The following is a 14,383-nucleotide window of genomic DNA, read 5'->3' on the forward strand; positions in this document are numbered from 1 at the left end:
CAGAAAAACAAGACATGGACTAACTAACTAACATGAAACATCTTTAATTTCATCGCCTGTGCCTACCTGCTTGCCGTCACTGCTGTCTGGACCAACAAAGGTCAGCTTGCGACGTACGTAGAACAACATATCATCTTGTCTCGAGGCCCATTTCTCCATGAAGTAAGTCGAAAACATCCAGGTCCAAAAGACAATCCGGTCATCTTTGAAACAGCCTAGTAAGCAAATAAATGTTCTAAGTGGAAATCTGATAGGCAAAATGTTTAACCAATGTTCTATTAACCTCTGCCAACAGCTGTTCAACGCTGTTAGCACTATCGAATACATAGTTCTCAATCTTTTCGACAGTGGGCAAAACCAACCGAAAGGTCCATGTTTTGTTTAATAAGCAAAATTTGCTGTACAAGCTAATGGTTCTGAAGTGGCTCATATTAGTGTTGTATGGTGTCTTCATAGCACAGGTGTAGCCAGTCTCAGAGACAAGTTCTACTCTTAGGTTTAGGGGGAGATGTATTTGTATCAGCTCCCCAATGTCTGAGTAATTGTGTCTGACCAGATGTAGTTTTACTTATTGCTATTGTGCAGTAAATCTTATCTAAAAACAGTGCTCTTCCATAGATTTTATACACACCCACAAAAGAAAATCACAAACTGTTCAATTTTGTACAATAGCAGATCAAGAAAACAAATATTGGAGTTTGACTCTATCCAAACAAACCAAAGACAACTCTTACACATACAAGAGTACATTTACATGCATTTGACATCCAATAGCTGAAAGGCCCCTCATTTAACCCAGTGGTCTTTCCCCACTGCATCTGGCAGCAGCTGCCCCAAGCTGCAGTACATCCCTCAGCATATAGTCCTCGGCCTTGGATCGTTCCAGTCAGAGTCAACTCTTTGTTCTGGAAGACCAACTAATTTCAAAGCAGACCAAAGAGCACCTTTCAGCAAGTTGATGGTTTTCCAGACACAGTTTGTCTCTTTGCGTGTCCCAGGGAACAGCCCGTGGAGCCCAGTCTCTCTGTATATATTCTACAATGGTGTAGCCTCCGTTTACTAGTTAGGGAGCACTGGTGGCAATAAACTACCTCAAACAACCCTGACCTAGTACCACATACTGAGAGGGGTGGCAAATTTCACAAAATATAGCAGCTATGGTCATTTGGAAAAATACCACATAGATCTGCAGTGCTGCAGATTTGACTGCCAACATGAGGAGAGGTCCAGTTGAAAAAAAAGAATTGGAAGCATATAAGCTTACCATTTTAAAGAGTAGAACTGCTTTAATATGATGGGTAATTATACTTCAGCTCTTGACTGACATCAAGACAGTAACAGCTTTGGAAAACAGCAAAAACAAAGTCAAAGTGTGTGGTACTGGAAAAGCACAGCTGGTCAGGCAGCATCCAAGCAGGAAAGTTGACATTTCAAGCATAAGCCCCTCATTCCTGATGAAGAGCTTATGCTCGAAACATCGACTCTCCTGTTCCTTGGATGCTGCCTGACCGGCTGTGCTTTTCCAGCGTCACACTCTTCGACTGCAACGCTCCAGCATCTGCAGTCCTCACGTTTCTTCCAAAAATCAACAGGGCAAGATCAACACTTCAAAGTCAAAACTGTATTCAGAAACTGGTTAAAAAATACTAGGACAAGACAGTGGGCCTGAAAAAGGAAGAAAAGCCAGCTATATTAATGAAATAGAAGTCTTAGTGAAGGAGGCTTTTTAAGGGAGTAATAGAGCTCCAATAGTAAAGAGCTCCATGGGATAAGGAAATAACTTTTTCAAATATAGTGCAAAGACCAAAAAGGGAAGATCTGGGAGCATAAGAGAGAGTGTATCATCTCAGAATGATCACAGCTGCCATCAACATTAGGCTCCACAATGAAACGGTCCTAAAATAAACTTAGACCAGGCTTACAGAATGACAAGTCTTCAGAATTTATTATAGCTGATAGTGAGGAAATTCAAAGGCATCTAGTGAAAGGAATCTAGCACAAGAAAAACCAGGAAAAATTAAAACTCAAATAGACAAGAACTCAGTAATTAAGCAGTGATTCAGTGGGAAGATTTATAGAGCTGCAGCCAGAGAACTACATGGTAATATTTGTGTAGAGCAAAGTAGATAATGCCGTAGACCTGAAGAAGGGCTCATGCCCGAAACGTCGATTCTCCTGCTCCTTGGATGCTGCCTGACCTGCTGCGCTTTTCCAGCAACACATTTTTCAGCAATGTTGTAGACCTCACTGGTGGGAATTCATTTATTTTACCCAGCACAAAGTAGGAAAACTGTCATAGCTGCAGAAGATGTACAAACCCAAGAAAGCAGGAAGCCATCATGTTGATCATTAAAATACATGGTAAAACTCAGTGATCAGTGCAGAGGTATAGTAATACAAAGAAACATTTTTAAATGCAAAACCATGACTTATTATACAATATGTAGTAACAATTTAAAGCTTTTTAAAGGAGTATTAAAAATAAATTTTAAAAAAAGACTAGCAAGAGAATATCCTGCAATATTGCTCAAGGCACAGTCTAGCAAACTTGACATTCATTCAGTTTAAAACAGAATTGATTAAAATAGAAATCCAAGCTGAAAGAATAACAGATTTGAATCAATATTGAAATGGTAAGGTTTAAAATATCTTTATAATAATAAGATTAATCAGCACATCAACAGGAAAGAAAAGATAAACTACTTCCTAGCAGATTAAATGTCAGAAATGGACCACACAGCACTCAAGTCTAGACTTCAAACAGAGTCAAAAGGTTCATAGGAACAGCATTGTTTCAAAATTAAACAAACAGTCTGATGCTGACCAAGTTCATACACTATTATTTTCCAATTATGGATGTTACTCCTCAAAACACCAAAGCATGCAGACACTTTTGAAGCTGTCCTAAGAGATTTTGGTAAATAACTCAAGAACAAATAGAACTTTGGAGAAAGCTATTCAAAAATGTGCTGGAAGCAGACACCAACAACACTCAGACAGATGCAGAAAATACAACCATACTTCAATGAGCAGAGTCTCTTCACTTAATAAGATATGGGCACATGACCAGCTGAGCCCACAGTGAAAACTAGTTAAACATCTGATGCAAATGACCAGAGTCAGTGCTGCAGGATAGCAAAGCCTCATAAGCACAGACCATGTCCAGCTGTTACTAAGAAATACTACATTTGAAAAATTATATGCCTCCTCTAAATGAGATGCAGAATTGGGATCATAATCGCAGAACAGCCCAAGTACTGGTGGTCACTCAGAGGCCTACACAAAAGGACATTTGCGTTCTTTAGAAAAAAGATCATTGGAGAAGATACCAGAGGGATTCCTAGGGGAACTAACCAATCCTGATGAGCCAGAAGAAACAGAATATTTCTACAATTGGGGAGGTCCTGTTGATTTTGATTAAAGCAAAATACTGCAACTGGTGGAAATCTGAAATAAAAGAAATTCAGCAGGCCTGGAAATAGAAACAGTTAACGTTTGAATCCATTAGGACTCTTCTCTGTTCATACAAGGCTTGATACAGGAACAAAATGTTACAGTCCTATCAAACCATTTACTATGGCTGGAGGTGTTAAAGCTCACAGAAATAAGACTGCATGGTGTTCATGAAGTAACTACCTGAAGTTGTGAACTCCACAAGTTATGCTACTATGCCATGCAGAACTGTGGAAAATATACAGTTCACAATTATTTAATTTCACTTCAGAGCCTTCATGCAGGTCTCGACCTTCATGAAAAGAGTTCGAGGAGATTGCGATCCTCCTGAAGAGCAACTGGTCCAGAAGCAAACAGCTGTCCAATCCCCCCTCCAAACACAAATCATTATTGACCAACCCATTCAGGGACAACTAGAAGATGGGTTCATAGACCTTCCCAGTTTCACAGACAAATCCAAAAAGAAAGAATCCATTGAGATCACTCACATAAGTTAATAATATTAACCAAGGAGGAAGTCACAGATCTCACAGGACTGGTAAATATGTTCAATCCTCTGCTTTATAAAAACAGAGGACTCAATGTCAGAGAGAGAGAGAGAGAGTGCTGAGTGAGCAGTAACCTTTCAGGAGCTGAGTGTCTGATAAAAGTTTTTTTTCCACCAGTCGAACAGTGACAGTGGGCAGCTGAAGGCTTGCAGCCTGAGCAACAACTCTAGGGAGGTTCGATGCATCTGATTCCATGGCAACCAGACCAATAGGTCACTGATTCAGGACATGGTCAAGACAACAAAACCACTCAATTATCCAGGATAATGTAAACAAAAAAAGGCAACAAAATCTTCCAATTAGACAGAGATTGCCTAGTCCAGAAAGCCAGGATATTGCAAGGAAGGAAGTACTTAGCTCAACAGAGCAGCTGTCTTTCCGGAAAGAAATTCTTGAAGATTCAAAAGGTAACGGACAATTAACAATATCCTCTGAGAAGGATAGCTAGGAGGCAAAATTATCTTCCAGTAGAGAATACCAACAGATCAGAAGCAGGATCAACTGTCCTCAAGAGAGACCTACCATTCTTTAAAATCCAAAAAGTGTGTTTTTTTTATATAAAATTTATTCCTGTGATGAGGGTATCCCTGGTTAGGCTTGCCCCTCCCTAGTTACCCTGAGGGCAGCTAAGAGTCAACCACATTACTGTGGACCTGGAGTCACAGGTAAGGATGGCAATTTCTTTCCCTAAGAGGCCATTACTGAACTGGCTGGTTATTCTGACAATTGACAATGACTTCATTGTCATCATTAGACCCTTAGTTCCAGATTTTTTAAACTTGAATTTAAATTCCACCATCTGCCAAGGCAGGATTCGAACCCAGGCTCCCAGAACATTACCTGTATCTCTGGATTAACAGTATTGAATTGAATTTATTGTCATGTATACCAAGGCACATTGAAAATCATCTTCTTGCGAGCAGTACAGGCAGATCACAGTTAAATAGCATAGATAGTAAATAATAGGTTAAAAGCGGCAAAAACAAAAACACAGGTACAGGCAAATGTTAAGAGTTGAAAGTCCATTCAGTATTCTAACAGTAGTAGGGTAGAAACTGTTTCAAAACCAGTTGGTGTGTGTGTGTTCAGGCATCTGTACTTTCTCCCCGATGGTACAGGTTGTAGAATAACATTGCCAGGGCAGGATGGATCTTTGAGAATGCTGGCAGCCTTTCCTTGACAGTGGGTCTGGGAGATTGGCCTTTTTGATTGTCTGCCACTCTCTGGTCACCAGTCTCTGTAACTGTCTCCGATCGTGAATGGTACAGTTGCCACACCAGGTAGTGATATATCCAGACAGAATGCTCTCGATGGCATACCTATAAAAAGTTGACAAGGGTATTCGCCATCATGCCAAATTTTCTCAGCTACCTGGGAGGAAGAGGAGATGTTGTTGGGCCTTTGTAACCAACGGTTCCACATGAGGAATCCAAAGAAAGCTTGTTGTGGATGACCACTCCCAGGAGCTTGACACTCTCCACTCGTTCCACCTCTGTGCTGTTAAATGTGTAGGGGAGCACGAGTAACATCCCGCTGAATGTCAATAACTAGTTCCTTGGTTTGGCCGGCATTGAGAGCTAGGTTGTTGGAGATTGGCCTTTTTGATTGTCTGCCACTCTCTGGTCACCAGTCTCTGTAACTGTCTCCGATCGTGAATGGTACAGTTGCCACACCAGGTAGTGATATATCCAGACAGAATGCTCTCGATGGCACACCTATAAAAAGTTGACAAGGGTATTCGCCATCATGCCAAATTTTCTCAGCTACCTGGAGGAAGAAGAGACGTTGTTGGGCCTTTGTAACCAACGGTTCCACATGAAGAATCCAAAGAAAGCTTGTTGTGGATGACCACTCCCAGGAGCTTGACACTCTCCACTCGTTCCACCTCTGCGCTGTTAAATGTGTAGGGGAGCACGAGTAACATCCCGCTGAATGTCAATAACTAATTCCTTGGTTTGGCCGGCATTGAGAGCTAGGTTGTTCTCAGTGCACCATTTTTCCAGGTCTTCCACCTCCCGCCTGTAGTCTATCACCACCAGCCGAGATTCGACCGACTATGGTGGTGTCATCAGCGTCCTTCTAAATGTTATTTGGCGATGCAGTTGTGTGTATACAGTGAGTACAGCAGGGGCCTGAGTCCACACCTCTGGGGGAGCTCCAGTGTTAAGCGTTAGTGAGGATGAAATATTGGGCAGCAACTTTCACTGATTGTGGCCTGTGGGTCAGGAAACTGAGAATCCGGTTGCAGAGAGTGGGGCTTAATCTGAATTCACTAAATTTAGTAATCAGTCTCGAGGGGATAATAGTATTGAAGGCTGAACTGTTGTCAAGGAGTAGGATTCTTACTTGGCTGTTCTTGGTGTCAAGATGTTCTAGGGAGGAGCGAAGGGCAAGTGATATGGCACCTGACATGGATCTGTTGGTCCGATAGGCAAATTGGAGTGGGTCAAGAGTAGTGGGGAGGCTGGAGTTAATTAATGCCATGACCAGCCTTTGAAAGCACTTCATGACCACCGAGGTTAGGGCCACTGGTCGGTAGTCATTGAGACAGGCTGCATGAGCCTTCTTAGGTGCAGGGATGGCCCTCTTGAAACAGGCAGGGACAGTGGCCTGTTGCAGGGAGAGGGTGAAGATGTCCAAGAAGACCTCTGCCAGTTGATCTGCGCATGCTCCGAGTGCACGGCCTGGTACTCCGTCTGGTCCCATCGTTTTCCTTGGATTCACACAAAAGGAAAACTGATTTGACCTCTGATGCAGTGACTGTTGGGATAGGTTCATTAGGAGTTGTCAGAATGGGTGTTACCTCTCCACCGAAATTCTGCTCAAAACGAGCATAGAAGGTGTTGAGATGATCTGGGAGGGATGCGTCTTTGTCTGCTATCTTGCACTGTCTCTTTTTAGAACCGGTGGTGTCATTCAGTCCTTGCCATAGTCGCCGGGTGTCTGTCTGGGTCTCTAGTTTGGATCGATATTGGTCCTTGGCTATCTTAATGGCTCTGTGAAGGTCATACTTGAATTCCTTATACTTGAGTGGATCTCCTGATCTGAAGGCCTCTCATGGTTTCTAACAGATTCTGTATGTCCTGGAGTTTAGATTAGAGTGGTGCCAGAAAAGCACAGCAGGTCAGGCAGCATCCAAGGAGCAGGATGCCCCTCAGATGCTGCCTGACCTGCTGTGCTTTTCCAGCACCACTCTAATCTAAACTCTGGTTTCCAGCATCTGCAGTCCTCACTTTTGCCCTCTATGTCCTGATTCATCTAGCGTTTCCTGCTGGGAACACCCAGATTAACTTTCTCGGTATGCAGCCCCCACATACTTGCTGATAAAGTCTGAGATGGTGGTGGCGTACCTGCGGATTGTTTGAACATGGCCCAATCAGCCAATTCCAGACAGCACCAGAGTTGATCCTCTGCCTCCTCCGACCAGCACTGGACCTGTAGGCCATCGTCTCCCCAATAGTGTAGAATAGTGCAAATTTCCTGGAATTTGGTATTTGTGACAGACATTTTTGGAGGGAAGGGGAAGAAAGACCGGATAGGAGTAAGAATATTACATGTGATTAAATAATGATTTAACTTTGAGGAATAAAACTCAAGAGACGTTATAGAAAGTAATGGCTCTGGACTTCATCTTACACGGACTTCTACTCAGGGCACACGGTCTGTATGGAGAAAAGGAATTCAACCCTAGCTTTTGGAGCAAGATGTTTATGAGCCTTCCAACCATAGTCGAAATCCTAAAATAGCTTAAATCAACATATTATACATGAGGACTGCTCTCAACACAATGAAAGCTTGCCACGTTTGGAAGTGTTGCTGGCTTGCCATTCATTTATTGCACACATCGGCTTTTCACCAATGATAACAGGAACACATGCAAATTAAATTTCATAATACACTTCCTAAAATGTGTTGACTCTAAAATTAAATATGGTAATATGTTGACTCAAATGTGCAATCCACAATTTCAGTTCACTTTCAGTAACTGTGGGACTGGTTAAAAAAACTGCAAGAACTGTGGATGCTGGAAATCTGACACACAAAAAACCAATTGCTGGAAAATCTCAGCAGATCTGGCAGCATCTGCAGAGAGAAAACAGAGCTAATATTTTGGGTCCAGTGGCCCTCCCTCAGAAATGCTGAATTGGTTTGATGATTTCACACGTCACCAGTATTCACTCAGGACACCCAGCCTTCTGAGAACCTGGTAAACACAGGATCAACCTCAGATAGATATCGATCAAACCCGCAGCAGTGGGTCATTATTGATGACTGAAACTTTGCATGTAGCATGAAGACAACAATTGACTTGTTGAGCACCTTCAAGACATGCAAAGATCCCATGCCACTGCAAGATGCAGGAATGGCCTTTGTGATCTCATATTACTGCACCAACCCAAGAAATAGGCATTTAAAAAGTGTAAAAATTAAAAATACAAAAATCCTGTTATTGGCAGATTTTGCATTCATTCCAATACAATTTATCCTAGAGTGTTAAATATTATATTTAATGCTTTTTAGTACAATAAATTGAGCCTTAGCAACTGTAAATGGCTATTAACTCAGAGCTGGATGCAAATTGCAAAACTGGTAGGTGTAATTAATGAGCTCTAGTTTTGAATCAAGTAGATTGTATCACTATATTAAGTACTTGCAAATTGAGGAACAGTCCTTTTTGTGTTGAGTCAACTTACATGTGTGAAACACATATTACAGTTACTTCTGCAGGAGACAATAAAAAAGTAATAAATCAGAATATTGACAATGTTGAAACTTCACTGCTATTTCGGGTCATCAAGTATGAGTACTGAAAGTTCGAGTGGCAGAGAACAATAAAGTTTGGTGACTGATGACCGACTGCAGCATTTACTGTGAGGAGTGCAATAAAGTGACAGACATTCTGTATAAACACAATCCAAATGGACCTTTGTGGGGATTTCACCAACTCTCAAATGCATCCAAATCCTTTTGGACAGCACTAGGACAGGCAGGAAGAAGAGTTAGGGTCACTGGAGTATAAAAGTTATACAGTCTGGGTAAGGGAATAGAGAGAAGTAAAATACTGTAACCCATACCCAAATCAATTACTTTTTCATTTACCACTTTCTTCCAATGGATTCCAAATTCTAGAAGATTTCATTTGCAGTGAAAAACCTTACGGTGTTACATATAGTTTGTGATTATGTCTCCTCCAATCAATGAGTGGATGTGTATTACAGTCAGTTAAGAAACATGCTCATGATATCATCAATGCACCATTTCCAGAAGGCGAGAGATTTCATGCTCCATCCTATCACAGTTCACTTGAAGCATGACACTACTAAAAACTTTCTCCTCTGCTGGAAAATTGTAGCTTAATATTAGCTCAAACACTGATGCACCAGAGGAATATATTGTTTGTATATAATAGTTAGTTGTCATAAATACCTTTGGATTCTTCGATGCCATGATATTCACACTTAGTTCTTACATTACAAAATGTAAAATACCCTGTTAGAAGGCAAACTCACATCTCCAAATAACTACAAGTTTCCATTCTGCAGTTAATAGAAGAGTAAGTGAGGTCCTAGTAGTCATAAACCTCACTTTGCTAATAATTCTTTATCTCTTATTTACATTAATGTTCTTATTATCTTAGTATAAAATGTTTCAAAGATCGTTGATCCCATCCTGTGTTATGTAATGTTTGCTCCTTCCCACATTTTGATCTTTTTAGAGAGAGCAAGTCCAAATTCAATTCCAAAATGGAATCTAAACATCGGAATTCTTTAAAACATAACTATAGCGCTATTACATAGACTGGAATTGTGAGAAAGTACATAATATGGCATTAATCTTTAAAGTTACACTGAAAAGGATGGTTTACACATGCATATTAATGGCAAAGTAATAAACAAACAAGCCATAAAATAGGAGTACTTGTTATAATGAACAGAACATGTCAGACCTTATACTGATGAGCCATGTTATACAAAAGGGCATGTTTTTAATAAACTGCATCAAACAATGAATCAAAACACTAAGAAAGGATGGCCTGCCCAGGTATAAAATCTCTAGGGAATTCAGTACAGGTCATTCTGCTATAATGAGTGTTGCGTTAACGCAAATTCACTAACACGGTTGACAAATTGGGGAGTGTTTCTCAAGTGCAAACCTTTTAAAAAGGTGCTGCCTGTAACACAATTACATCACCAACACTTTAAGCGCTGTTTCTCAAACGTGATTTTTCTATAATGTGGGGTTGCTCAAGGATACAACCATTGCCTTGTAGAACAACAACCTGTACTCTCAAAATTAAGGAATCCATCCTGAAAAAGGTGTCCAAGACCAAGTTAAAAATCACAACGCCAGGTTATAGTCCAACAGGTTTAATTGGAAGCACACTAGCTTGGAGCGTCGCTCCTTCATCAGGTGGTAGTGGAGGGCTCAATCCTAACTTACAGAATTTATAGCAAAAACTTAGTGAGATGTAACTGAAATTATACATTGAAAAATTGATTGTCTGTTAAGCCTTTCATCGATAGTTTCACTTCTTGTGTAAATCACAAAACCTTTTTTAAAAAGTTGCATTCTCAGGCTAGCTGTTAACAATGGTGATAGCTAGACAATATGTTGAAGGTGTTGGCCCCCTGTGTTCTCTGTTATGTCATGATGTTTAGATTGATTCTAATCTAAAAAGTGAGAGAATGGAGTTTTACATGAATTAATGCAGTTTTTGAGCAAAGTACAATCTAACCCTGCAAGTACAAATTCACGGTGACACAGTGGTTAGCACTGCTGCCTCACAGCGCCAGAGACCTGGGTTCAATTCTCGACTCAGGCGACTGACTGTGTGGAGTTTGCACATTCTCAGTGTCTGTGTGGGTTTCCTCCGGGTGCTCCGGTTTCCTCCCACAGTCCAAAGATGTGCAGGTCAGGTGAATTGGCCATGCTAAATTGCCCGTAGTGTTAGGTTAAAGGGGTAAATGTAGGGGAATGGGTGGGTTGCGCTTCGGCGGGTCGGTGTGGACTTGTTGGGCCGAAGGGCCTGTTTCCACACTGTAAGTAATCTAAATCTAAATCCCACAAAATGTGTGTGTGTGTGCATGCATGCATGTGGGTCTTTGTGTGTGTGCACGCGTGTGCGTCTGGGTTGGGGGTTGAGAGTGAAAGTGAGTGTGCGCGCGTAGTGAGTGTAGAGTGTCACCTGTAATGTGACATGAACCCAAGGTCCCGGTTGATGCCCTCCCTATGGGTACTGAACTTAGCTATCAGCCTCTGCTCGGCCACGTTTTGCTGCTGCCTGTCCCGAAGTCCGCCTTGGAGGATGGTCACCCGAAGGTCCGAGGTCAAATGTCCTGGACCACTGAAGTGTTCCCCAACTGGGAGGGGACCCTCCAGTCTGTTGATTGTTGTGCGTTGCCCATTTATCCGTTGTCGTAGCCTTTGCTCGGTTTCCCCAATGTACCTTGCCTCCGGGCATCCTTGCCTGCAACGTATAAGATAGACAACGTTGGCTGAGTCACATGAGTACCTGCCATGTACAAGGTGGGAGGTGTCCCCACACGTAATGGTGGTATCTATGTCCACACTCTGACATGTCTTGCAGCGCCACCGTGACAGGGTTGTATGGAGTTGTCCTGAGAGCCGGGTAGCTTGTTATGAACAACGATCTGTTTGAGGTTTGGCGGTTGTTTAAAGGCAAGTAGTGGAGGTGTGGGGAAGGTCTTGGTGAGGTGCTCATCCTCATTGATAATGTGTTGCTGGTCACGAAGAACATGGCGTCGTTTTACAGCTCTTGGGAAATACTGAACAACGAAGGGTACCCTGTCGGTTGCAGCACGTGTCTGTCTCCTGAGGAGGTCATTACGGTTCCTTGCTGTGGCACGTCGGAACTGGCGGTCGATGAGTTGGGCATCATACCTCGTTCTTGTGAGGGCATCCCGGAGTACTTCCAGGTGTCCGTCAAGTTCCTCATCTGAGCAGATCCGGTGTACGCGTATGGCTTGTCCATAGGGAATGGCTGTTTTAATATGTTTTGGGTGGAAGCTGAAGTGTAGCATTGTGAGGTTGTCTGTGGGTTTGCGGTAGAGTGTGGTGCTGAGGTGTCCATCCTTTATGGAGGTGCATGTGTCCAAGAATGAGACAGATAGTCAAGAGTCGTCCATGGTGAGTTTAATGATGGGATGAAACTTGTTGATGTCACTGTGTAGTTTTATCAGTGACTCCTCGCCATGGGTCCAGAGGAGGAAAATGTCATCAATGTACCTGGTGTACAATGTTGTTGGAGATCCTGCATACAGAAGTCTTGTTCGAACCTGTGCATAAAAACTTTGGTATATTGGGGTGCAAATTTGGTCCCCATGGCTATTCCATGTGTCTGGATGAAGAACTGGTTGTCAAAGGTGAAGACCTGATCAAGGATAAATCGGATGAGTTGTAGGATGGTATTTGGAGATTGGCAGTTGTTGGTATTGAGTACGGAGGCTGTTGCTGCAATACCATCATCGTGGGGGATGCTGGTGTCCTCCAAGGTGGACTTCAGGACAGGCAGCAGCAAAGATTGGCCGAGCAGAGGCCGATAGCTAACTTCGGTACCCATAGGGAAGGCCTCAACCTGAACCTTGGGTTCATGTCACATCACAGGTGACCACCATTGCACTACACACACATACAGATGCGCACACAGACACCCACATACACCCTTACAGACACACATTCCCACACTCACAATCCCCCAACCCAGACAGACAGAGACAAAGACCCACTTGCACACATTTTGTGGGGTGAATTTGTACTTTCAGGGTTACATTGTACTTTGCTTAAAAACCACATGCATTTATGTAAAACTCCGTTATCTCACTTTTTAGATTAGAATCAATCTAAACATCATGGCATAGACAGAACACAGGGGGCTAACGCCTTCAACATATTATCTAGCTATCACCATTGTTAACAGCTAACCTGAGATTGCAACTTTTGGGAAAAAAAGGTTTTCTGATTTACACATGAAAGAAGTGAAACTATCATGGTATCAAACAGAAGAAAGACTTAACAGACAAATCAATTTTTCAACGTATAATTTCAGTTACATCACTAAATTTTTGCGATAAATTCTGTGTGTTAGGTAACTATTAGATACAAGACAATGCTGAAAATTTAGTTTCCTGCAGAAAGTTTGGTAACACATCATGACAGTAGTCAAAATAGATGAAGATGGAATTAAATTATCAATAGAAATCAATAACGTAGAAATCGCAGCTTATCATTGTGGGACATATTCAGATCCCATAAAACAGAGGAGCTCAAAAGGTCATCTTCAAAAGAAATATCATTCACAATAGAGTTCTACCAGGGACTTGAGTTCATTGTTCAACTATTGGATGGGTCTCTCAACAACACCAGAGTGAAACTGCACAGTAACTGCTTTTGCTGTTTGAATTCATGTATCGCTGGACATCGGAGTGCATCTGGGAAAATTAACAAACAGTGAAATTCACAACTGACCTTGGAGGAACTGTTTGGGCGAAGTTCACAGCACAATCAGATAAGTTAATTCTTTTAAGTAGCCCACAGAAAGTCTGCAGTAGGGAGTAGAGTAGGTTCTTGCTTGATTATATGTTTTTTGCGATGTGTCTCTTGATTAAAATATAAGCCATAGCTATTAATCTAACCTGGGGCAGTGTTTTGTAGAGGAATAAGATGGTGTTATTTTCTGGGTCTGTAGATCGTGAAGGAGCAAAAATGGCCTTTAGTAGAGCAATATGTGCTTCTTGTCAGATGTGGGAGTTCAAAGAGTATTTGACTGCAGATGATATCTGCAATAAATATCAGTTGTGAATCTTATCAGATCGAATGGATTGGTTGGAGAGTCAATTAGAAGCAATGAGGAATTTACAACAGCAACCGTATGTTAATGGATGGCAGTTATAGGAAGGGGAGGTGGGGAGTCTCAGATACAGTCAAATAGATGGGTCAACTCCAGGAAAGGTAAGAGAGATAGGCACCTAGTGCAGGTGTGTTCTGTGGCTATACCCCTTTCAAACAAGTATGCGGTTTTGGAAAACGTAGGGGGTGATGGATTCTCAGGGGAACGTAGCACGAACAGCCATGTTTCTGGTATTGAGACTGGCTCTAATGCAATGAGGGGTATGTCGGGTTCCAAGAGATCAACTGTGTTAGGGGATTCTCTAGTCAGAGGCACAGACAGACATTGCTCTGGCCAGAATGGTGTGTTGCTTCCCTGGTGCCAGGATCAAGGATGTCTCAGAGGGTGCAGAATGTTCTCAACTGCGAGAGGGGCCAGCAGGAGGTCATTGCTTCCAATGTGTACAATGACATAGGAAGGGAAAAGGTTGAGATTCTGAAGGGTGATTCCAGAGAGTTAGGCAGGAAGTTAAAAA

At 42.1% G+C, this 14,383-nt stretch overlaps 1 protein-coding gene across 5 annotated transcripts in view; it reads right to left on the reverse strand.

Moving 5' to 3' along the window:
* The window catches only part of kiaa0930 (KIAA0930 ortholog), a 101,160-nt gene that overhangs the window by 41,634 nt on the left and 45,143 nt on the right, over positions 1-14,383 (reverse strand). For all 5 annotated transcript variants that reach the window (XM_043709232.1, XM_043709231.1, XM_043709229.1 and 2 more), the window contains exon 2: positions 67-215. In XM_043709232.1, coding sequence (XP_043565167.1) covers positions 67-215 — 149 coding nt within the window. The remainder of the gene's footprint in view (positions 1-66; positions 216-14,383) is intronic.

This window comes from Chiloscyllium plagiosum, chromosome 19, assembly GCF_004010195.1.
Source record: "Chiloscyllium plagiosum isolate BGI_BamShark_2017 chromosome 19, ASM401019v2, whole genome shotgun sequence".
Lineage (NCBI taxonomy): Eukaryota > Metazoa > Chordata > Chondrichthyes > Orectolobiformes > Hemiscylliidae > Chiloscyllium > Chiloscyllium plagiosum.